Genomic DNA, 25,335 nt, shown 5'->3' with positions numbered 1-25,335 from the left:
CCTCCTTTAAAGGTAATTCTCCCACACTAATCGTTTTGGTAAGGAAAACAAATGGAGCATGCTTAAACATAAATACGGTTTAGTTGAAGTTGTATTAACTATATGCTATCTTATTTTGTGCAGCACATAAACACATTAGGGTGTGTTTGTTTGATCAATGGTCACTGACTATTATGAGTAACATTACTGTGGCTGACCCTGTGAAAAGTGAGCCTGAAGTATCCCTTCCACTATCAGGTGATCTGAATCAACAACAACAAAATGTCAGAGTTGACATCATGACAGTGACGTGTGTTGGTTTGTGCAGGCATATATATATAATTTGTTTTATATGTAAATGTATAATCTTGATTTTTGAATCAACCTGAATTTTTTTTTTTTATTATTTATTTTAACTTGAAGTGAATCAATATATTGACTTATTTGTTAGTTATTATTTAGTAAATTAGTATATTAGTACATATTTATTTTATGTGGCTATTTGCTTCTAAAAAGTACTTTGACTTTAAAAGATTTATTTATGTTATATATTTAAATATCCAAATTCTGATTTAAAATCCACAACAACTAATGATAATCACAATTTTTACCTTGATCAACACAGCGGTCCTATGGACAGGTTCTCATGCACTTTGAAAATTAGCTCCGGCCTAATGAAGAGATGTTCTGCGTCAGCACTAATGAAAGGCTGCATTACCCTGAAATCCCAGCAGAGGGCGACTGTAACTTACAGTGTGGTTGTTCAGCAGCAATAATGTGTCCACTGGCAGAGATATTTTTTTATCATGCACTACAGTGATTGTTGTGCAGCTAAAGAACCAAAGACATACTGTAGACTGCATTGGCTTTTCTATACTCCGTCTTTGAATATTATGAATTTAAAAGACAGTCTAAGCCGCGCTGATAACTTCTGCACAAGTATTTTTTCAGAATTTTAAATTATTCCACATCCAACTATCTCATGAAGTACAGTAGAACACCAAACTACCACTTGGAAAATAAAAAATCCTGCACACTTCTCTTGAAAGGCATTACCCAATTTATTAGAGAAAAACACAACTTCTCGGTCCCTTTGAACCTCTTTCAAGTGTTCTTACAAACACACCTTGCAAGAATAGTCTGCAGGATTTTACCTTTTTAAATATGGCCTTAAAAGTGCACGTCATTTACATAGAGTTTTTTTTTTTTCTAACCAGGCCTTTAATCACAGGCCTTTTAATTGCCTTTTTCATCAGCTACAGGGGGTCTGGTGGTCTAAGACGTCCAAGGGGAGCATGTCTTTGCTGCAACACAGGGGGGTACCCCACAGTCTAAGAAGCACTGCATTACATAGCGAAATGTATCCAAAGGCCTCTTGGATTTAACTGCGGTTTCTGCTCTACATGTGGCGTCCTTGGATGAAAAAAAAAGCTTGATCCGAGATGTCTCATACTAAAGATTTAATATACATCCTACACCCCCCTATACATTAGTGAAAGACAAAAGGAGGTGCTCCACTTTCTCCCCCCCCCCTCTCCCTCTTTCCTCCTCCCCTCCTTCTACTGTTTCTCCTCAAGTCCCTTTCTGCCATAAATTTCCCCCTCAGTCTGTGCTATTGAATCATAAATCATAAATTCCCTTCCTGTACCTCTCTCTCTCTCTCTCTCTCTCTCTCTCTCCCTCCCTTGCTCTCCCTCGCTTTTTTTTATTGCACAAAAGCCCAGACTTGATGTCAGAGGGTAGTTCATGTATAATGTGTGTGTGTATGTGGACGCGTGAGTGTGTGTTTCTTCAAACTCCGGCCTTTCCTGTGGCTCTGTATCCACACCCCAGGCTTTACTTGGTGAGTTTGTCAAAAAGGCACATACAACACAAACCCTGGAACACATAACCCACACACACCATCATCCACATGAGCAGGAAGAGGCACATTAACACAAAGATACAATATTAACCGTATTACATTCTGTGCAAACCCTTTACCCCTGCGTGCCCACAGACATCTGTGTTCAAACTGACCACTGAGAGGCTGCACACACCCCAATGACAAACAGACCCTTCAGTACACCCAGCTGTAACACAGACTTATGGTGAACATAGTTCTGCTAAATATTTGTTCAGCTAAGATGAAAGAAAACAAGACGTCACTAAATACACGCAGACTTCTTTTTTTTTATCACTCCACCCTCAAATGTTGAAGCCTAGTTTCATAAAAAAAAAAGATTAGTTATGTTGTCCAGGCTGTAGCTTTGTTGGAGCCAATTAGCTTAGCATAAGTACTGGAAACAGCTAGCCTACACCAACACCCTTTAAAGTATGTGTTATGTCTTATTTGCTTAATTCACACAAAAACTCAACATATTTCCTAAAATTGTGTGCAAAAGGAAAAGTTAATTTCTTCCTCATGTCTGAGAGGATTGATTCAAAGCTAGCAAGGCCAGCTGTTTAGCTTAGCACAAAAGTTTTTTTTTATTTAGTAATCAGTCAGTTTAAGGCGGTCTGGGTGTTTTTTTTGTTGAACACCAACGAAGCAGCTGTGACTGTAACCGTTGTATTTACAGATGACAGCGACGAGGCTCAAAGGGGCATGTGAAATCAACAGTGTAAGTAACAGGTTCTCATTCAGGTTGCGGATAAGATTGAGGTCTATTTTGAGGAGCTGGAGGAACAACAGTGTGTGTGTGTGTGTTTGCATGCAAAGCCTTGCATGTGAATGTTATGGGTGTGTTTCCGTTGCTCGAGGACTTCCAGGGTCCCAGAGATAATGTGGAATTCATGAGAGGAATGCCGCACGGGGGTTCCTTCCCGTCACCTGACTCCATCTCTTTCCTTTGTAGAACTTCCTGCGTCTGGACGTCCGAGGAGAAGGGGCGAAGCTGCACCCAACGCTCAAGTCAAGATCAATCCCGGTGTACGGGACGGGTCCTGCAGCCGCGGAGGAGCCTTGTCTTACGGTGACACGGACAGCAGCTCCAATTAACTATGAATAGTTAACAACTGATGGAGAAGTGGTTGAAATGCTGCGAACTGACTGTTAATGTTAGTCAGTAGAGAATTAAATGAAGCACTTAAACACAGACAGGGTGTCAAAGGAAACTGAATAAACAGTGAAGGATGCGAGAGCCTATAAGAAGAGAGAAGGGACTGATGTAGAAGAAGAATAAAAGAGGCAATAAGGCGAAAGAAAGCAGGAGAGAGGTGATGGCAGGATCCATATGGGGCCTCATCTGTTTTTTGGGCAGCAAGGGGAGACATGCCAGGTAATGGCTTCCAGACACACACACACACACACACACACACACACACACACACACACACACACATATACACACACACACACATGCACACATGTAATTCGATTTGGAAATGTGACAGGACAAGGAGACTGAGTGTATGTGGATGTGTGTGTATATACCAGGGGCCTTTTCTTTCACATATGAGATCTGACTTCCTTTGCCCATTGGGAGTGGAGCCAGGTAGTCTTAGCGTGACCGTGTGTGTGTGTGTGTGTGTGTGTGTGTGTGTGTGTGTCTGTAAGAGCTCTGGGGTTAATGTATGCTTTCAATCACAAACTCCCCTGGGTAGAAATCAGCGCTGGCTTGGCTATGTGAAAGTTCTCCAAAGTCTCCAGGTGATAACCAAATCAGATACTCAAATGGCTTGCAGCATTACTTTTTGGGAAGTTACCGAACCAGTCTGAACATATTCATGCAAAGCACGCACACCTGGCGGCTGTCAACAAAATTTGGAACGTCGTGGGCATCATAATTGGGGGGGGGGGGGGGGGGCAGAGTGGAGGAAGGGGCCCCTTATTGGTCCTGAAATGAATCTACAGTTGTTGTTCAGATTTCCGTCTCCCTAAGTAAAAAACTTCAAGTCATAGAAAAACTCAAATTGGTTGAAAAAATAAATCTGGTGGGCTGATTTTTCTTACCTCTGATAATAAAAAAAAAGAATAGTACAAACCTCCTCCATGATTCAAAGTGATTCAGACGCCCAAAAGAAACATATAATAAATCCATGGATGCATTGTTATTGTTCAATTCAAACTAAAATAGAGTTTTTAAAGATGCATCATTGCTAGTTAAAGAATGTATGATACGTATTTTAAAAGTTCAAAACGATTCTAGTAATAATGAAAGAATATTCATACCTGTTTCGATACCATGGAAACGATCGAAGAAGTCCTGTGTGTGTGTGTGTGTGTGAATTTGCAGGCAGACTATTGCACATTGTCCAAATTGCACAAAAGCGTTTGCAATGTTTTCAAATCGTTCCCAGTGCAGTCGTGCCATTTAAACAGTATGCATGAGTTTGCTTGCAATTTCCTGATGGACTCATTCATCTCTTACGCAGCTTTCTTATGAGACAGATGTTTATTTAAAGTGTCAAGTCTCGATAGTGTAAGAAAGACAAGAAATAAGAGAAAGTGATGGCGTGAGGAAACAAAAAGAGGATGACAGGAAGTGACAATTAAACAGGGGGATTATATATAGAGGGGAGTGGGAGGGGAGAGATTGGTCAAGATGACTTAACTACGATACACTGCCTGCTCAGGAATACTCCACCCTCAGTCTACACACACACACACACACACACACACACACACACACACACACACACACACACACACACACACACACACACACACACACACACACACACAGCAATTTGCCAGTGAGGTAAATCCCCCAGCATTCCCCCCGCATGTGCTGTCACAGCCCTCCCACTCCTGCATCTGGTCTGTGTGTCTGTATGTGTGTGTGTGTGTGTGTGTGTGTGTGTGTGTGTGTGTGTGTGTGTGTGTCACCACTACTTTCTGACATTCTTTTCCAGAGCACAGGAGGCAGTGAGCTCAGCTGCAGAGAGACTTGAGTATAAATCCAACTCAGAACCTCACCGGGGACGGCAGTGGAAAAAAGAAGGAGAGGTTGCTGCAGCTTGTTTTCATGTCTCTTGTGAGCGTTCACGAGTCGGGGATTCCAAATTTGAGGTCATCTCTCTGAAAGTCACCTGGGAAGTCTTTTTTTTTTTATTACAACGGATTTCTACAAAAGCATCCTCTTTCCTCCGGTGCTTCCCTCTGTCCACCTCCCTCTCCATGTGTTGGAGGCAGATTCCAAACGTCGGACTGCTGTGATCCAGAGTTTTGGGAATACTCTTGGAGAGGCAAACAAGTTCGAGAGCATAGTCCTGCTACAGCACACAGAGAGGTAAGTTAACACAAAGAAAATAGAATAGCATAACTTTAATTTGTGTTTGGCTGGTTTTAAAAGCAAGCAGAGATCAAATATAACCCAAAGAAAACTTTTATTGACTGCAGACTTATGAGTTAGGATAATGCATGATACATTTGTTTGGGCTATTTTTGCATTAAAATCTGCAAGCTAAAAAGAAAAGAAAAGCCTGCCTTTCCAGTAAATCACCCAGAGATGGCTTATCTCGACATGTTTTCAAAGTGAGAGTTCTATTGTAAATGGTGCATAAAAGTGCAGCGCGTTGCACCGTCAGCCCTGAATGTAAGAACTCTGCGGAGGTGGGGTTGCCTGTTGTGGTGATCCCCAGCGAGATATCCACTGGGAGTCTTGAGAAAGAGGGAGAAAAGAGAAGACGTGAGGGGCGAGGGCATTGTGAATCGCTTTACTCCGAGCATCAAGAAACGAAGGGTTAAGAAAGCAGAAGAGAAAAAAAAAAGTATTTGAAAGGGAGACTGAGCCGGGGGAGATGTGGCGTTTTCTATCTGGATTTATCATCAAAAAGCAATGATGCAAACATTGTGTTCAAATGTTTCGGGCACGGGCATCAATGAATACATACAGATGTTGAATGCAGATGCATGCAAAAGAAAGGACATGCACACACACACACACACACACACACACACACACACACACACACACGTCTTTTTGTCATTGCACTCACCTTTAGTTTCTTAAGCGCGTTCATCTCACAGCTCTTTCATCATCAATATGTTCATCACCTGAATTATTCTAAATGCATCATGGTGGTTTTCGTTGTGCTTCTCTGCAGACACTGGCTCCTGTAAAGATGGCTGACGTGGTGCAGCCAGACGCCAGCAGCTTGCAGATACCCGGTAAGAACATGTATGCCGTTTGTATACACATGCTTCATTACCATGGTAACGCGCTCATGATGACTCACTTCCCCCTTATCTTCTGGAGCCTGAACAACGCGCTGACCTTTCCATGTTCCTCTCCCACTTGGGGATATTATTCACATCAGATTCCAGCGTGACATTCCAGTCATTCCCGCTCATCTCAAATATTCAAACGTTCTCGAAAAAGCCTCAGGTTTAAAATGTGTTTGTGACCCGGCTCCCAAATGAGGTGTTTTCTGTCTGTGCATAATGTGTGACAAGGCAACGACGGCTCTGTCCTTGTGATAAGGGTTTCCCAGTGACTGCTGATTGCTTACACACTTTATTTTTTATTATTTTTTTCTTCATTCTTCTAGAAATCTGATCGGTCGAATCTGTAACAACGTCTAGAAAGCATTACTTTTTCTTTCCAGGTGACAATTTATCGACCCCTTCATCGCCGGCCACAGCGAGAAATGACTGCAGCATCACACCACTCACACCATCACCCTCACCGGTATGTGAACACACACACACACATTAACCACGGACACCCCTACACACCCTTTCCTCTCACTATTTATTTTCTTTATATAGAGCTCTTAAACACAACCTGTTAACCCACATCCACTCCTCGCTCTCATTAGTGGCTTTTGATAACACACTGACGGTTCAAACTGAAGTACAGGCTTAGAATAAGTACCCAATAACTACTACAGTCTGTGTTTAAGAGATATGAACACATGAATTCCAACAGTGGAGGAGAGAAAAAACAAAAAAAAAGTGAAGAGGGTTTCATTTGAAAAGTGTTTCTAAATAACAAGCCGACCTGATATTGTAATATTTATCATAAAATGATCTGGTTATTGTTGAAGTTCCACTTGATGTTCGTTTCCAGGACTACATAATAGTCAGGATTAGCGCCTTTGCTAATGCGAACATGCTCGTGATAACAACTTACGTTTTTCAAGCAAACTTTCTTAAGTAGGTCAGCGTGCGACTATTTCCCTAAGCAGAAAACAGATTGGATTGGAAGATCTTTATTGTCCCTCAGGGGCAATTTGGTTAGCAACATACAGGCAATACACATTTAAAAAAAAAAAACCAGCACAAAGACATAAATACATACATATATAACATAACTCCCATGGATCTCATCATAATGGACGTGAGTGAGATAAGAGACACAAAGAACAACAGTCCAGAGTAAATTTAGAAACCCAACGTCTGATGGGACAAAGGTCCTCAGATATGGTTGATCTGGCCCTCCTAACATCGGTGAACCTCCTCCCTGTCGGCAGAAGTCTAAACTCAGCATGTAGAGGGGTGGTGAGGGTCTTCCAGGTTGGCCTTCGCCTTCTGAGACTTCTAGCGTCCGGGAGTCGTTACGTCCTAACAGTAAATATTGTACCAGTTTAAACTACAACACACAAAAAAACAAAAAACTCCCGCCCTCCTTCATTCTCTCGTCCTCTCAGAGGGTGGAGGTCAGACCGAGGATGGCCTGTCCGTTCTCTGTTGTCGTAGCCATCGACTTTGGGACCACTTCAAGCGGCTATGCTTTCAGCTTCACACAGGACTCAGAGGCCATACACATGATGAAGTAAGAGTCTGTGTGTTTCTAGGAATCATTTTCTTTTTCCGGGTTGTTTTCTATCCTTGACATCTGTTTCCTCCGCTCCATGCAGGCGCTGGGAGGGTGGTGACCCCGGGGTGGCAAATCAAAAGAGCCCTACGTGTCTCCTGCTGACCCCGGATTTGAGATTCCACAGTTTTGGGTTCGCGGCCCGGGACTTCTACCACGACCTGGATCCGGAGGAGGCCCGGCACTGGCTCTACTTTGATAAGTTCAAGATGAAGATCCACAGCACAAGTGTAAGACGGATCTGAAATTATCTGTTGGTTTGGCATAGACAAATATGAAGTCTAATGATGTCTCGATGATGTGATCAGGGTTATCGCCAAGGCTTTCTTGCAAGTAAGGCCTTACTGAAAACACCACAGAATTGCATTGTGGGATTTGTGACCAAAGGATCTACTGTTTTGGAAGCTTGAATTGCGAAAGGGATTAAAACATCTGGATATACTCGCATCTGATGTTTTAACTTTGCATATACATATTTTTGTCAATATTTGTTAGTCTCTCCACTTTATGAAAGTGCAATGCTAAAGTTCTGAAGATAAACTTCTATGTTTCTAGCATTGTTCTTGCAGCAGCGTTTGAGTAGTCGTGCCTGTGTTTTCTGCAGGACCTCACCATGGAGACGGAGCTGGAGGCGGTCAATGGTCGAAGGATCAGGGCCATTGAGGTGTTCGTTCACGCCCTGCACTTCTTCAGGGAACATGCTCTAAAGGTACACTTTTCGATCTCACCTTGTGCCACTTTAAAATCGTGCTTGTGTTTGTCGTATTGTATTTGCATGATGCGTTCAGTGTTTGTCAGAGTGTTCCATCGGTTCTGTTTTAGGAGGTGAAGGACCAGTCGTCGTCGGTGCTGGAGGGAGACGAGATCAGATGGGTAATCACCGTCCCAGCTGTGTGGAGACAACCTGCCAAACAGTTCATGAGAGAGGCTGCATACCTGGTAGGGCGGGAACACACACACGCACGCACACACGCACACACACACACACACACACACACACACACACACAAAAAAAATCAAAATCAGTCTATTTCGGTCAGAAGAGTCACGAAAAACACACATATGAACAGACACAACAACAGACCCAGTTTGTGTGTGTGTGTGTGTGTGTGTGTGTGTGTGTGTGTGTGTGTGTGTGTGTGTGTGTGTGTGTGTGTGTGTGTGTGTGTGTGTGTGTGTGTGTGTGTGTGTGTGTGTGTAACATTGATTGAAAGAGCAAGAACAATACAAAGAATGAGGAGAGATGACAGAATGAAGGTGTTGCAAAATAAAAAATGACAGGTTCATTTTCTTATAGAAGATCACACACACACACACACACACACACACACACACACACACACACATTCACTCTCTTGTGTGTATCTCCATCAACACACTCTCTCCTTCACTGTGTACGTGTTGCAGCTACTTGTAGGAAGTGTGAGTACATGAATAGGAATGCAGGGGGTAAACTATCTCAGTACACATCAATAAGAACTGGACCTACCTCTGAGGGTGTTTGTGTGTGAGTGTGTCTGCACAACCTTTAACTTTGAATGTCACGCTCTTTTGGTCTTGTTGTCACGCTTTCACATTTTTAAGGTTATTACTCCCGACAAACGCGCGCACACGCAGATTGATTCATAAAGCATTATCTCTCTGCCCTTTACTCGCCAGGTTACCGACATAAAAAGTCTATAGCATGCACACTTTCACATGCTCATTGACATACACACACACACACACACACACACACACACACCCTGCGTTGGCTCCCAGTTTGAGGCTGTCGGGGTGTGTGTACTTCCTGATGGTGATGATGTCATAGAGAAGTGAACAATGAGGGAGACCGGCGTACAAACACAGGAAGTGGTGTCCAGACCCCCGCCCTACACACCCACACCCAAACACACACACACACACACTCAAATGCACACACTCACATAAATCATTCCATCCACTCCAACTTTACTCCCAATACATTTCTTGAAGCCTACCACCAACTTCTAATAAATCAGAATGGAGTCTTAAGAAATTCTTCTTCTTCACAAAGAAATGATATCTAAACGTTCAATGTTCAATCTCTAAAGTGTCTTAACACAATTAAATAGTTGCAGGAAAATACAATTCTGCTTGTATTTGTTTCTCCTCCAGGCTGGTCTGGTGTCTTCAGACTGTCCCGAGCAGCTCCTCATCGCTCTGGAACCCGAAGCTGCGTCCATTTACTGCCGCAAGCTCCGCCTCCACCAGGTGATTGACCTGAGCTTGCAGCCTTTCACAAACGGCCTCGATCTGGATGGATCCAGGCCCTTTGACTCCAGCTTCAGACAAGGTAGTGAAAAGAGAGCGTACGTGTGTCAAGTGTATGCGTGCATGTGTATTTTTTTGTGTGTGTGTGTCTTCTTGTTGGATTTTCCATTAGCGTAAGTATGAAACCACAGTACCACAGCATGTTCCTGGAAATGTTGTGGCTTGACTTCACTGGGGGATTGTGGGTTGTGCAAAGAATAAACTGTGCGTGTGTGCGTCCATGTGTGTCAGTATGTGTGAATGTGTTGCAAAAGAAAGAGAGAGTACTGAGAGGTCTGATCTGTCCTTGGATAATGTTTGTGGTTTTTTCCTGATGACTTTGCAGTTGTGTATATTTGTAAGTTTGTGTGTTCTGGGGGATGCTAGATGCTAAAGGTGCTAAGTTTCTTGATATAAAAAAATCCCCATTCTGTATTCACTTCTTGAAAGTGGTGAATAGTCAGCACCTGGGTCAATTCTTGGATGAATACTGAAAATCTGTGCAGATTATTAGGTTGGGAAACAATTTGTCTATACATCTGAGGGTCTAATTTGCATTACATTCAGAACGTTTTGGGAAGTGCCACAATATGCAAACACTAAATGATCATGGCCTAACAACGTGGATTCGGCTCAAATGTAAGCAAAGAGCTCGTCCAGAAGATACAAAGAAGCATTTGCAGCAAACTCGTGTTTTTGTCATTCGATGCTACAGTCTGTATCTTCGATTTTGCAATTGGGACGTTATTAAGATTTGATTCGCTTTTTGCAGAAAATTGGAGCCTTGAGTCAGCCTGAAAATGACACTTAAAGGAGGGAGCACAAAAGTAAAAAATACAGGGCCAGACAGCCTTAAAGATACTTAATGACTCCACAGAGCTGAAGGGGAACTGCAGCTCTTTGATGATTCCCACTTGTTGGTCTAAAAATATTGAATAGTTTCTACTTTTAAATGGAAAGTTACATGTGGGGAAAAAAATGCTTCCAGATCCTGCAACATGAAAAAAGAAAAAAAAAAGTAAAGTAAACTCCTCTAATTCAAAGCTGCATTGAAAACATTTGTGTGTGGAACAACCACAAGAAAATCCTACTGAAGTGCAGCTAAAGGAACAAAGAGCAACGTTAGGGCTGGGAAGAAAAAAAGGGCAGACTGGAGCATAATCCAACGAACGAACACGCTGTCCAAAATCTCCTGCACAGTCCTACATATACATCGCACACACACACACACACACACACACTAAACACAGGATATTGTAATTGGAACAAGGTGCAGTGAGACTATGATCTCACCCCCTCCTGGCTTGTCATTCTCCCTCTCCTTCACTTACATTCATTTATCCCCTCCCACCCCCCCACCCCCTGTTCTCTCAAGCGTTTGTTCTCGCTCTTACTTTCTTTCACCAGGTTGAACAGTTTGCAAGGACTCCGCACACAGAACACAAACACGCATGAAGTATTTTCAGTTACTCTAAAACACACGCACACACACACACTTGGCATCGTGGTAAAGTTTTTACTATCTTTAGATTTTTTTTTCCACCTCATTTTGAATCCAAAGATATCGCAGGGGAGTCATTAACACACTCACACACACACACACACACACACACACACACACACACACACTCACACACACACTCAAAGACAAACACATATATTTTCTTTTCTGCTGTCTCAGATCGTTTGTAAATGGTTTCCAGACTTCCCCGCACAAAGCCACACTCTCTAACAAACATGCACACACATTAAAGTGCGTGTCATCAAGCCCTAGAAGACAATTCAACTTTGAAGACATTTGGACGAGCGACCGACGAGAAACACTTTAGGTTATAATGTCAAACAATCACTCTCTCTCTCTCTCTCTCTCTCACATCATCAGGACCGAGAGGTTGTTTTATGAAAATATTGACACAGAAATACAACGGTTTCTTTTACATTTTCTTTGGCTCTTTCTTTTATGAGTTATCTCGACGCCATTCTGCAGTCGAGGTCTCACTCGCATGTGAGTGTTTCTGCTTTGTTAAACTGGCTGACACGTATTGTGAATTTTCTGTCAGCTGTGTTTGAGGGAGTTGTGTTTTCCTTGGCCTCCGTCCATCCCCTTAACCTGCCAGTCAGGCCATTTTCATGTTCGACACCAAAGAGAGAGAGAGAGTTGAAATTGGAGAGCATTCTTTTATTTCCAACAAATTGCTTCTGTCGTGCAAAAACATTTCGCCCCCCCCCCATCGTCTTGGTATGTTTTTCTTGTTTTCAGAAAGATTGAGTCGGTAAAGTTTGCGACCTCACATATAGCACAAATTAAAAACATTCGTCTTAATGTGGTTGAAAGTGAGGATGTTTATGTTTTTGCTTCAGCCAGTTTGCATTGTGCATTAGTGAAAAAAAGAGCAGCTTAAGTGTCTGACCCTGAAATGTGTTTACAGAGAGCGACCAAATGTTTGAATTAGGGCAAAAGCTGTGGTAGGTGGTGAGCGATGCTAATGACTGCTGGGGCCCTGGCAGGAAATAGTTCATGAAAATTTGTGTTGAATTTTGGCTATGAAAGGGGGAGGGGCAGGGCTGTAAGGGGGGGGGGGCAGAACACTCACTACATGGGCCCTTGGGATTCTCAAATCTTTGCTCCTGAGGTCGTTTATTAAAGACCACAAAACAAACTGAAGCTCAGATATAACAGTAAAACCAAAAGCCTTCAACTGACGGCAACAGCTACATCACTCACTCTCTCACTCTTGGTTCATGTTTTTTTTTGGAGAGCATTGGAGACAGTAAAGTTTGACTGAAGTGCACAACCACTCGTGTCTGGGGTTTCCACAGCGCTCGTCGTTTTAATTACAAACTACACATATTCTGTCGCGCATGCACGAACCCTCGCGTCACTGTCGCGTTGAGCGGCAAAAGGAAAGTAGAAGCTCGGTTACAGGCGTCCAGCCGCGGCAGAATCGCCGCTCAAACTAACTTCAAGGAGAGAAATAACGTCTCTTCTCTAGTAACTTTAGCAACGCAGTGTGTCTTAAAGGTACACTGCACAATTTCTGCTGTTACAGTAGCAACACCTATCAAAATAAAAGTCTATCCTGTATCGGTTCATTTTTGGTTCCACTTGAGAGCTATGACTTTTTAACAAAACTCTGACACTTATTAAGTTGATTTGGAGACATGTTAGTCGACAGTTGCATCAACATCCAGCTTGAGACACAGAGCAACACTGATATTCATTTGAAGTCCTGTTTTTCTCCATTATGAATATACATCTGATTCTTGTTTTCCTTTAGCTGTGTTTTTGTTCTGTCAGGACCTGTGTGTCCAATCAGACTTAAGGCACTTACTGACGTTGTTTCCTCCTCTCTAGATCCCATCTTGTGTTGTCCTTACTCTCTGATGTGCAGTATGTCACTTTGGAAAAAAAGCATCTGCTGAAAGAATTGTAGAAACCCTGGTTAAATCTACCCTTATTATAAAATATAACCCTTATCTTTTAACCCCCTATTTAAAGATGTGAGAGTGCAGCAGAGACCATACCTAAAATCAAAGGTGGAAAAAAGAAGAAGATGATTGATCTGTACTTGTGTGTGTTTGTTGCAGCGAGGGAGCAGCTGAGGCGATCCAGACACAGCAGGACCTTCCTGGTGGAGAGTGGAACCGGAGAGTTTTGGTCAGAGCTACAGACTGGTAAGATTGTGCATGTGTCAGTGTGTGCATGTGTGTGTGTGTGTGAGAGAGAGAGAGAGACAGACAGACCCCACATGTGGAAGATATTGATGACTTTGACTTTTAACCCCAGCAGGCTTACTAATAGAAGCAGACAAATGTAGACTACTTTGTACCTTTGACCAACTCTCACATTTTTATTTTCCTCCTACACTCAACATTCTTTTTTATCAGATCAGCTTGGTTCTTGTTTTTATCACCAACAGGCCTACATCTAGACTGTCTGCACCTCATCTTTAAATTGATGTCTTAAAAAAGCACTTTGGGCTTTGCTCCATGTTTTTTTTGTCCAAAGTTTGGTTTCAGCCTGTTTTAGTAAAAATTCCCCGTTTTCTGCAGTGGACAGATTTGCCCAAAAAATGTCATCATCGTCAGAGGCTCAGGAAAAGATTCGACTTTGATCTAAGTATCCAAGGTCAAGAATGAACTCTCACATTAGACGTGACCTCTGCCAATTCTGAGCTCATCAAGGTTCCTGTTGAGCATGAATCTTTACGCGGGTTAGACACTTAAATCAAACTGAACAGAGAAGCTGGTAAGAGCAGTTTGGAGCTCTCACCCTGTATAGCGCACATTAGGCTTTAAAAAAAAAAAAAAAAAAAGGTCCTTCTTGGCGTGATAAACATGAATACATGACAAATTTTTGTTGTTTTTTTTTCCACACAAAATCCACAACCCACCGTGTGAATTTGTACCTGATGATGATGATGATGATGATGAAATCTCACAAAGGGGCCATAAATCCCACCCACCAGTTCTGTGTTTTTGACACCACAGCCCTTTCTTTCTGTTGAGCCATGACAGCAATCTCAGGAGCCACGCGTCCCTGCTGACCCTTTCAGCTCCCACACACACACACACACACACACACACACACACACACACACACACACACACACACACACACACACACACACACACACACACACACACACACACACACACACACACACACGCACACACACTTACGCACACAGGAAGGACCCAGCCCATGGGACTCTCTGCCTCAGCACTGTAAATAAACCGAAGGAACAGATGCCAATTTTTATCCTCATTTTTCTTCTCTTATCCTTACCCAATGTTCCTGTTTTTTTACTGCTAGCACTCTATCTGTGTCTTACAACTCTTACAACGTTTACTCTGACTCAGTGTAACTGAGCTAAAACCAGCTCTTATCACTTAAGATATCATAAACGTGCATGCAAAACACTCCGAGGGGCAGCACTGCAATCACAGATGCCTGGGGTTGTTTATGTTTGAGGGTCGACTGGTTGAAGAGTTTTAGGGGAAACACACACACATACGCACACACACACACACACACACACGCACACACGCAAGCACAGGAAACATGAAATCTAGACATGCCAACAAAAATGAAGACGCATTATCATTCATGATATCCTTCTACGAGTTGAGGAAAAGTTCCCGGCCCTGGAATCTACCCGATTAGCATGTTGTTGTTTTTTTTTTTTTTTTGCAAATGTGTGTTCGTCCATTCTCTGCGTAGGTGACAGATATGTCGTCGCTGACTGCGGAGGAGGAACAGTCGACCTGACAGTCCATCAGATCGAGCAGCCACAGGGAACCCTCAAAGAGCTCTACAAAGCTTCAGGTACAAACTTTCACAATTTCATAAAAAACACAAATTAAGTTACAACCACATTTTTTACAGCATGTAAAGATGTTTTGTTGTTTTTTTTTTTTTTTACCAGGTGGACCGCATGGTGCTGTTGGAGTAGATCTGGCCTTTGAAGCCATGCTGTGCCAGATCTTTGGCGAGGACTTCGTGCAGAGCTTTAAGGCGAAGCGTCCGGCGGCCTGGGTGGACCTCACCATCGCGTTCGAGGCGAGGAAACGGACGGCGGCACCGGGCAGGGCCAACGCCCTCAACATCTCCCTGCCCTTCTCTTTCATCGACTTCTACAAGAGACACAGGGGGCAGAGCGTGGAGGCCGCCCTCAGGAGGAGCAAGTAAGAAAGGGCTCGGGGGTACAGAGCATGTATTCACAGAGAGGGTTTTATAGTGTGTGAGAAATTTGCTGACATTTTTGTGTAAAAATAAATTGATTGAGTGTGTTTGTGACTCTCTCCTCTGTGTGTGTGTGTCAGTATGAACATCGTGAAGTGGTCGTCTCAGGGAATGCTGCGGCTAACACAAGAAGCTATGAATGAGCTCTTCCAGCCCACCATCAACAACATTGTGAAACACATCGGTGAGAAACACACAAAGAATGCATTACTCAATCAACCGGTCTTTATTTGTGTAGCATTACAAATGTCATCTAAAGACACTTTACAAAAAGAGCAGGTGCCTTACTATCTGTTACAATATTTGACCCGACCGGAATCCACCATGAGCACAGCAACAAGCAACATTTACTGAGCGTAAGGACGCTTTTGTTTTGGGTTTTTCAGGACAGGAGGCAGACAAATGGATCAGGCTCTGTTTGAAATAAGTACGATATCCTATTCTGAAAGGCGTAGTGGCTTACTTTCCAAGTCTTCTAGATCATGTTTTATTCCCTTATGTTCCTCCTGAATGGTCACATAGACACCAACGTGTACATACACTGCAACAAAGTGACACGATTCACAATTTTTCTATCCCCTTCCAGAGGAGCTGATGGCAAAGCCGGAGGTGCGCGGGGTGCGTTTCCTTTTCCTCGTCGGCGGTTTTGCAGAGTCGCCCATGCTGCAGAAAGCGGTCCAGAAAGCTCTGGGGCGGACCTGCCGCATTATAATCCCCCATGACGTCGGACTGACCATCCTGAAGGGCGCGGTGCTCTTTGGGCTGGATCCCACTGTGGTGAGTGTTCAGCAGTGCCGGTCAGAATCGGTGTTGTCTTTAAACATGTGATCCACTGAGTTCTGTCTCTCTCTCTCTCTCTCTCTCTCTCTCAGGTCAGGGTGCGTCGATGTCCCCTCACTTACGGCGTTGGAGTCTTGAACCGCTTCGTGGAGGGACGCCACCCCCCCGACAAGCTCCTCCTCAAGGACGGCCGCGAGTGGTGCACCGACATCCTGGACCGCTTCGTCGCCGTCGACCAGTCGGTGGCCCTCGGCGAGGTGGTGAGGCGCAGCTACACGCCCGCTCGCCTCGGCCAGCGGAAGATCATCATCAACATCTACTGCAGCGCCACGGACGACGTGACGTACATCTCAGACGCCGGGGTCAGGAAGTGCGGGACGATCACTTTGGACCTGCCAGAACCATTGCCGCTACCGGGAGCAGTGGGAGGGGCAGGAGGAGGAGGAGGAGGAGGAGGGGGAGGAGGAGGGGGGGCGGGTCCTGAGAGAAGAGAGATCAGAGCGACCATGCAGTTCGGAGACACTGAGATCAAAGTCACAGCCGTTGACGTCATGTCTAACCGCTCCGTCCGGGCTTCCATAGACTTCCTGTCTAACTAAGGAGGAGCAGGAAGTGGAGACTTGGATTGGAAACACGGACATCATTGATTTTAGGGCTGATTATTTCAAGAAAAAGCGGTACTTTGGGAAGCGGGACACTCGTTGAAAAGAACTGGAAAAAACTCAAATTCAGACATTTGTGCCTCGTAATTACTCGAAGAAGTAAACCAGAGAAGAACTTTGAAGCGTCCTTCTTCATTTCTTAAAAATGGAGCCAGTATCTCTGAAGGGGCGGGGTGCTCTGCCTTCAGTCTTAACCTGTCGTATCACACTCTACATGTATGTTTCCGCCAAATTCCCCTCAAGAAAATATGCAAGGAACAAACCGAATGAACTCTGTGAACGCTGAAACGAGCTGGGGGAAGACTACACATCCGTCCTGCAGCAAAGATCCCGAACTGTCTGATCGTCACCTAGAGAGACGCTACTTAATACACTATGCTACCTAGAGTGGAGACACTCAATAATAATTTGTAAATAAAGACACTCGTATAGTGAATAACAGGAATATCTCACAAGTTCTGTCCTCGTACCTCATTTCAATCCTTCTTCATTATCCATATTAAAGACTGCAGCTTCATTTCTCTCCTTTCAATAAGACTAAGTGTTTAAACAAAACACACCCAAGGTCCTTTACTGAGAGACAGTTATTGTTCTTTATTATTGGTTTTCAATAGTGCAGGATTTTTTTTTTCCTTTTTCAAACTAAGAGGTGCCTTTCATCTGTTTGACTTTTTTCCCCTTCACATTTCTAATCAAGCTCAAACAGAGTTGAGAAATTCAAATGGAGCATTCTGAGTTTCACAGAACTCCGGCTCTTCACTGGATCCTCCATGTATTCAAGGTCGACGTGCTGACCTTTCTTAAGGCTTTTTACAAGCTCGCAGTGTTTTCTCAGCAGATGGAGCTTCACTTCATAACTTAGTTACACACCATTTACACACCATGATTACAGGTAGTGTCGTAGTACTCCAAACCGGTCTCGAGACCACTTTTGAAGGTCTCGTCTCAGAATTGAAAGGATTTTTTTCTCGATCTTGTCTCGGTCGCAGACTGGGCCACCAGACCACCACTGATAGGCTATTATTTGTCCACGTCATTATTCACGATTAGAAGGAAAACGCCTCTTTCTAAAAGAAGAAATTACTTCACTTCATTGATAATTTGATTTTTTTTTTTATCCCCTGGGTATGTCAGCAACCTTCCAGTAGTTACGGTCTTAGTGAGTGACACACCCGCTCCGCCGCACACCAGATGATGGTCTTGCCTTGATCTCGTCTCGATCCCTTAATGTCTTGGCCTTGTCTCGGAGCACTCTGGTTCTCGATTAATGTGGTCTGTACTACAACACTAGTTACAGGTCACGCCATCTATTCAGAGAAAATCTTTGAAAATGAATGACATGAACCTTGGGTGAAGCTTTTTTTTCCCCCCCTCGGTCGAAAAAAAAGGCTTTCTAGAATATAAAGATTAACAAATAGAAAGGCTGAGTAAAGCTCCTCTGGACACAAACTGTAAGTACAAAGAATGCACTTACACTTGTATGCTGGGATAGTTTGTTCCTGTCTGTTTCATTGATTCAATATGTTTATAAAATATACTCATGTCAGTTTCTCTCGAGTTCTTTCATGTGTATTTTCTTAAAACCTGGGCAGGATCCAAGATGATGCAACCTCCATCCATCCTTCACCCTACCTGTACGTCTAAGGCAACGTGGTTATTAATAAAATGAACTTCCTTCCATGCATCATTTTTGCAGCTGCACATCCGTCACTGATTTATAGAAAAAAAGGAGAAAACAATCCATTCCTTCTCCTCCAGATGTTTTATAATAAAAACACATGAAGAGTCAGCAGGATGATTTCAGCTGTGAATTTATTGATAAGAATGGTCCAATAAATAGTTTCCCACAGCATGACACAAGTGAATGGATCAAAACTGCTCCACATCCCATCAGTGCTTTCCTCTCCATGGCACACGTCAATTTGCCACACATAAACAAAACAGGTTTAGACATTGTGGAAGAGATCTTGAGGTCAGCAGAGGAGACGCTGCCTTTGAGGAGGTGGACAGGAGTGTGTATGTTTCAAAACCAAGAGGGGGGGGGGGGGGGGGGGGACTGAATTCATTCTACAAGTTTTCCAGTAACATTTTTAAACATTATGGCTAAAAAAGAGAAAGATGCAGAGCTTGAAATGTTCAGCAGGTGAAACTAAGTGAAGGCTTCTGTACGAAAAAAAAAATAACTACACATGACAAGTAGAAAACATGAATCCTGTCAGCCATCTTTAACAAAGTCAGAAGAACTGGTTTAGAAATAACAAGATGAAATCCTCCTTTCCCCCCCTTTTTGTTTGTTTCACAAAACCTGCCATTTGAATTCTGTCTGACAAGCTACACCACCTCATTTTATCTCAACTTCAAAATCCAAGTGCAGATCAAACACGCAGAGTGAAATGAGACGCGTTCTTTATCTGCATCTATGTTTGAATGTAACCCGACCGGCCCCAGAGACTCAAATCTTTCATCTGCATTTGGATTTTAATGTCGCTATAAAACAAGGTTTTTGTTCCTGCGTCCTCTTAGTGAGCGTGTGGTCTCCCTCTGCCTCGGCCCCTGCCGGCGCCACCTGGAGGCCCGTCCATAGAGCTGCGCGGGTTCCTGATCGTCTCATCCACAGACAGGATGAGGCAGGCGGCCTCTGACGCCGCGGTCAGAGCGTTTATCCGCACGATGGCCGGCTCCCAGACGCAGCTGGCGAAGTTATCGGCGATGTCTTCGTTGTTGATGTCCACGCCGTACCACATGCCGCCCTGCAGCCGGATGACACACAAGAGTCAAGACGAAGCTAACACGATTCCCTCTTCCGCATAAAACCTGAGGCTTTTCAGGTATTTTTGGACGTTATGTACAAAGTGTTTAATGTCTTACCTGTGCGTGTTTGGCGCGCAGTTTGTTCAGGATGTTGGTGGCGTCAAAGCCAGCGTTGTCGCACAGCTGTCTGGGGATGATCTCCAGGGCCTTGGCGTAGGCGCCGATCAACAGCTGCTGTTTTCCAGGGATGGTCCTGGAATAATCCCGCAGGTACTTGGACAGCTCCATCTCAATAGCTCCTCCGCCCGCTACAATGGAATCATTCTGCAAAAAAAAGAGTCAGGGTCAGAACGTTTGATGTTGCTGACAAAAAAAAAGACTCAACTACTCAGGCGAGATCTAGAGGTTAATGTAGAAAGTCACACTGCACTGATATGAACCACATGTGTCAATATCATTATATTTCATGGGTGAAAATGATCTTCTCTGAACAGACTCATCATCCGCAGATCTACATTTCAGACTCACAAACTCTAGATATTAAGACTTCATCGTGTACAGTACTGCCAGAAATCTTCACGTTTCCTTAAACATCCAGGCGATCGACAAAATATGACAGCGACACCTCGAGCCTCGCTGCTTGCTTTAAGTTAAACGAGATAAATGTAAGTGATATCAGCGACAACCGTTGAAATCTAACACCATCCTGAATAAATCATTTTGCACAAATTAAGTGTCTGACCTTTAAGACTCATGAAACCTTGTGACAACTTGTAACGTGTCTTAACGTGTCCTCTTCATGCGTCTGTACTCGCGATGGAAACTTGTGGGCACATATAGCCTCCGCTTGTCGACTGACCTTGATGGCTCTGCGCACGATCATGATGGCGTCATGCAGTGATCGCTCCGTCTCCTCTGTGAACTGTTCGGCTCCGCCCCTCAGGATGATGGTGCACGTCTTCGCCTTCGGGCAGCCCTTGAAGAAGTTGTACCTGCAGAGACGGGGGGGGGGGCAGGGTGGGTTTTGTGGCTGCCGCTGAGAAGACGCTTCCCTCTTGAGAAGAGAAGCCGGGGTACAAGATATATACGAAACTGGCCCCTTCTTACCTTTCCCCTCCGACCTGCACCTCTTCGAAGAGCTCGCACTGTCCCAGGACGTCGTCTGTCATGGCGCCCACCGAGGTCTGGATGGAGCCGCCGCATGCCTTGAGGTCACATTACAAACAATCAGTCAAAGCCGATTCTAACATAAGAAATAAAGTTCCATAACACGCAAACAAGAAGCCCATTGGAAGGCAACTTAACTCTAAAACCTTGCACAGGCAGGAAGTACTCGAGAGAATATCAAGCTAGAAAGAATTTACAATTTTTCTAGCAATATTTTCCTTCCATCATTTATTTCAAAACAAATTGGAGGTATTAAGAGTGTAATGCAATGTAAGGTATTCAGTGTCCGTCCTACCATCATGGTCCTCTTCAGATCCTCCTCCTGGACCCTGCCAGCACAGAACAGGTCCCTGTCGGCAAAGAACTGGGTGGCCACATCCCCGATGGGGAGCTTGGACAGGACCACCTTGGCTCCAGACTGATAGATCTTCTCCAGTTTGTCATACAGGATGTTCCACTCTGCATCCACAATCGCCTGGTAGTCCTGCAAACGAGGGGAAAGAAGGTTTTAAAAAAAATAAAGTAATGGGCTCCAGACTGAGATGCACCTTTCAGAACAAAACTTCCAGGGTGTCCTTGATTCTCATTCTTAGTTGTTTTGGTCTTCCTACCTCCACAGATTTCACGCGGACCTCGGCGTTATCCTTCTCGGCCTTCAGCTCCAGCTCCACATTGAGCAACGCGATCTTTGGATTCTCGTAGCGCTTGGGCTGCATCTCAAAACCGGCGTAAGAGAAGGTCTTCTTAAACGCCACCCCGGAGACCAACTGAGATTCCTGTGAAATTTAAATACAGAAAGTTTTACTTCAATAGTTTTAATTTCTCCGACCTATAAACGGATATGACAATTAAAGAGGCAGATTCTTTTTTTTTTTAAGGAGTAAAAGATACAAACCTCAAGAGCTCCTCCTTGGACCTTCTTGATGCCAATCATCTTCAGGGAGAGCAGCTCGTCCAGAGACATGACTGCATCCACCACCATCTTTGAGAAGAACTCCTTCTGACCGGCGATCAGCTTGGAGTTCAGGGCTGTTGCTGCACACTTCTCCAGCAGCTGCCTCTGCTCTCTGGGAGGATTGAGTGATGGACAAGGGCATTCAGGTTTGTATAACTAGATCAGTATTATTCAACCACATCGATATATTTTCCATCGAACAGATCAAATCTAACTTGCAGAGTAGCTGCATTGTGAACAAAGGGTTTCCATGAAAGTGAGCACTTACTGCTTGTCGTCTTTCTTCACAGGGACAGAGATCTCCTTGATCTTGTTGACAGCGAGGCCGGTGGCAGTGCGGAACGCTCTGATGATGGTTTGAGGGTGGAGGCCCTCCTCCACGTACGACTTAAGCTGCTTCAGGAACTCAGCGGCCAAGAGAGTGACAGAGGTGGTACCATCCCCAACCTGAGAAACATGCAGGGGAGAGAGAACAGATTGTGATGCTCCGATAGTGGACGTCTAACTCTGATCTGCCGTCAATTTGACATTTTATCTGTGTAGTTTTCTGATTTTAACAGATAAACTACATCAACTGAATTCAAACCTTGATCCAAAATAACCAACACAGATACCTGAATTGAAACTTAAATAGTCTAAACACAGTTCTCACCTCTGCGTCCTGGGAGCGAGCAATGTCTACGAGGGTCTTAGCTGCAGGGTGGACAACATCCAGCAGCTTCAGGATGGTGGCTCCATCGTTGGAGATTGTGGCTTTACCTGGAAAACAGAAATCAGTCACGCGGTTATTCCAAGCGTTAACTCACCCCGTTTCTGTTCATTTGAAACATTTCCACCCTTCTCTCCTCACCTCTGCTATCCACCATCAGCTTGTCCATGCCCCTGGGCCCCAGGGTGGTCCTGACAGCCTCGGCAATCACCTATAGGAGAAGAAAAAAAATCACAAAAGGTATATTTAGACAGGCGTAAAATATATACTTGAGACACAAACCACCAGATATAAAAAAAGACAATTCTTCTCACCTGGCAGGCATTGATGTTACTGACGAGCTGGGGGATGCCCTGAGAAGAGTCTGTCCCCTCCTTCAGCAGGATAACTGGTGTGGGCTGGAGTGATAAGAAAAAATAAAAAGTAGTGGTTGAGAGATGATTATCAATATAATGGAGAGAGTTTAAGAAAATCAGTAAGTTTTAAACTTTAGCCTGAGCTGCATATATCAAACTGTATATTTGCACACTTTACTGCTTTTTAAAATAATTCTTTATTTATCTATCAGAGCTAGCTACTGTTATCTATGAGTAACAGCTACTTATGCACATGGACCATCCATACCACTTTTTTTTTTTACCCTGGCTATGTATTGTGGTCTCATGTTTTTTGTATGGGTGGGATATGTATGTATATATGTGTTTGTATGTATATATGTGATGTGTGTTTGTATGTATATATGTGTTGTGTGTTTGTATGTATATATGTATATATGTGTTGTGTGTTTGTATGTATATATGTGTTGTGTGTTTGTATGTATATATGTGTTGTGTGTTTGTATGTATATATGTGATGTGTGTTTGTATGTATATATGTGTTGTGTGTTTGTATGTATATATGTGTTGTGTGTTTGTATGTATATATGTATATATGTGTTGTGTGTTTGTATGTATATATGTATATATGTGTTGTGTGTTTGTATGTATATATGTGTTGTGTTGTGTGTTTGTATGTATATATGTGTTGTGTTGTGTGTTTGTATGTATATATGTGTTGTGTGTTTGTATATATGTGTTGTGTTGTGTGTTTGTATGCTGGCTGCTGGAACACCTACATTTCCCTGCTGGGATGAATAAAGTATATCTTATCTTCATCTTAAGATGAAAACAAAGCAATTCCTTAAAATAAGTCAGGTAAATGTTAAAAGTGCATACAAGTAAAATTGCTATTGTGCTTAAAATTAGATGTGTTTTTCAATCAGTGATACAGCTCATCACATTTGGATGAACAGTTGATCTGTTATTGTTTTTCAATTCAACAAACAGTACGTATTAATCACGTGTCAAAAAATTGGAAAACAAAATGAATATTATTTAAAGATTTGATCAAGAATATTTGTGTTTTCATGCTCAACAAGTCTCTCAGTGATCACGATCAAATAGTAATCAACCATTAAAAGTTACGACCCTAATAGGAAAAGGAAACAGGCTGCTGATTGGACTGTAGCTCTGAGGTGTGATGCATGCAGCTGTGTGCATCTGTCAAACGCTGGACCTCAGTTTAGAATAAAATAGAATTACTTTATTGATCCCAAACTGGGAAATTGTGGCGTTACAGCAGCAGGTTGTCCAAACACACAATATGAGTAAAAAACACAATGTTAGCAAATCTAAACATAATATAATGTTAACTACAAAGTAAATAAGCACTAAATATATCAGAACTAAGAATGTGAATATAAACAACCAGGATTTAACTAAACATTACTAGTCTTAAATAGGAAGATTAAAAGTAAATGTGCAAAAACAGAGTTGTAAATTAAATATGGAAGATTAAATGTAAATGTGCTTTTACATGCTTTGAAAATGATAAAACTCATTGCAAAAACTACATATTATTTTTAGTTACTCCATTACTAGTACTAACAATTACACAGCAAAATCTGCCAATCACGTGATTAATGATGTATATTCTTATCAGCCTTTATCAGCCAGTCAATACTATGACAATTCAGACAAACAGGTGAGTAAATCAGTTGATGCTTTTTGCAGAAATCAGTAATTTGAGCATCATTTCCTACACAGATGAGCTCCTCATACAAAGAGGCTTACAGCAGAAAGCAGCTGACTTCATGATAAACTCATTAACAAAGAGACGTGTGATATCATATCATATCATATACAATGACAATTATGTACTAAAACCATGTAACACATTTAAAAAACATGAAGCTACTTTGTTCATTGTCTTCCAGCATAAACAAGTTAGCATCGTATACGCCCATAGACGCCGGGTAGAGCTACAATGCTAACACCGTGTCGCTCACTTTTAAACCATCTAAAAGCTTTAATCAAAAAAATAATTACTTCTAAAGACCATTAAAGGACAACAATCTTTAATGAGAGTAAGTCAGATGCGAATACATGTTGATAATAATAAGGATGGCCATGGATTATGGATATCCGTTAGGTGCAGAAACGCTAACTCACTCACCATCATCTTTGCAGTTCCTTCGAGAAGCTTTCCACCGGCATCCGATCCCACAATGCTTTGCGAAATGAGGACGCTTTGGG

At 43.1% G+C, this 25,335-nt stretch overlaps 2 protein-coding genes across 2 annotated transcripts; one reads left to right on the top strand and one right to left on the bottom strand.

Annotated features, from left to right (window-relative positions):
• The first annotated feature begins 4,786 nt into the window (after positions 1-4,786).
• hspa12b (heat shock protein 12B) lies at positions 4,787-19,231 on the top strand. Its single transcript, XM_061030660.1, has 14 exons — positions 4,787-5,192; positions 6,010-6,073; positions 6,511-6,593; positions 7,555-7,679; positions 7,765-7,951; positions 8,326-8,430; positions 8,544-8,660; positions 9,858-10,035; positions 13,581-13,667; positions 15,217-15,321; positions 15,422-15,680; positions 15,819-15,922; positions 16,325-16,515; positions 16,611-19,231. The coding sequence occupies exons 2-14, from the start codon at positions 6,028-6,030 to the stop codon at positions 17,115-17,117; spliced, it is 2,094 nt and encodes a 697-aa protein (XP_060886643.1). The 5' UTR covers positions 4,787-5,192; positions 6,010-6,027; the 3' UTR covers positions 17,118-19,231.
• Positions 18,974-25,335, bottom strand: cct7 (chaperonin containing TCP1, subunit 7 (eta)). The gene is made up of 12 exons (XM_061030662.1): positions 25,256-25,335; positions 23,077-23,160; positions 22,904-22,973; positions 22,706-22,812; positions 22,322-22,500; positions 21,994-22,165; positions 21,710-21,874; positions 21,394-21,582; positions 21,039-21,136; positions 20,791-20,923; positions 20,049-20,255; positions 18,974-19,930 (listed from the first exon to the last, which is right to left on the bottom strand). Exons 1-12 carry the CDS (start codon positions 25,259-25,261, stop codon positions 19,700-19,702), a joined length of 1,641 nt encoding a protein of 546 aa, XP_060886645.1. The 5' UTR covers positions 25,262-25,335; the 3' UTR covers positions 18,974-19,699.

Source organism: Labrus mixtus, chromosome 23, assembly GCF_963584025.1.
Source record: "Labrus mixtus chromosome 23, fLabMix1.1, whole genome shotgun sequence".
In the NCBI taxonomy this organism is placed as follows: domain Eukaryota; kingdom Metazoa; phylum Chordata; class Actinopteri; order Labriformes; family Labridae; genus Labrus; species Labrus mixtus.
The sequence above is the reverse complement of the archived record's forward strand: the minus strand, read 5'-3'. Positions and strand labels throughout refer to the sequence as shown.

Bases quoted from the DNA above. Each gene is read 5' to 3' on its own strand.
- hspa12b (XM_061030660.1), top strand. From the start codon at position 6,028: ATGGCTGACGTGGTGCAGCCAGACGCCAGCAGCTTGCAGATACCCG. The intron at 10,036-13,580 runs GTAGTGAAAAGA...TGTTTGTTGCAG, and splicing joins TGACTCCAGCTTCAGACAAG to CGAGGGAGCAGCTGAGGCGA. The intron at 13,668-15,216 runs GTAAGATTGTGC...TTCTCTGCGTAG, and splicing joins TTGGTCAGAGCTACAGACTG to GTGACAGATATGTCGTCGCT.
- cct7 (XM_061030662.1), bottom strand. The intron at 21,875-21,993 runs GTTTGTATCTTT...TAAATTTCACAG, and splicing joins TCCAAGGAGGAGCTCTTGAG to GAATCTCAGTTGGTCTCCGG. The intron at 20,256-20,790 runs GTCAGTCGACAA...TTTTTTTTGCAG, and splicing joins TCGTGCGCAGAGCCATCAAG to AATGATTCCATTGTAGCGGG.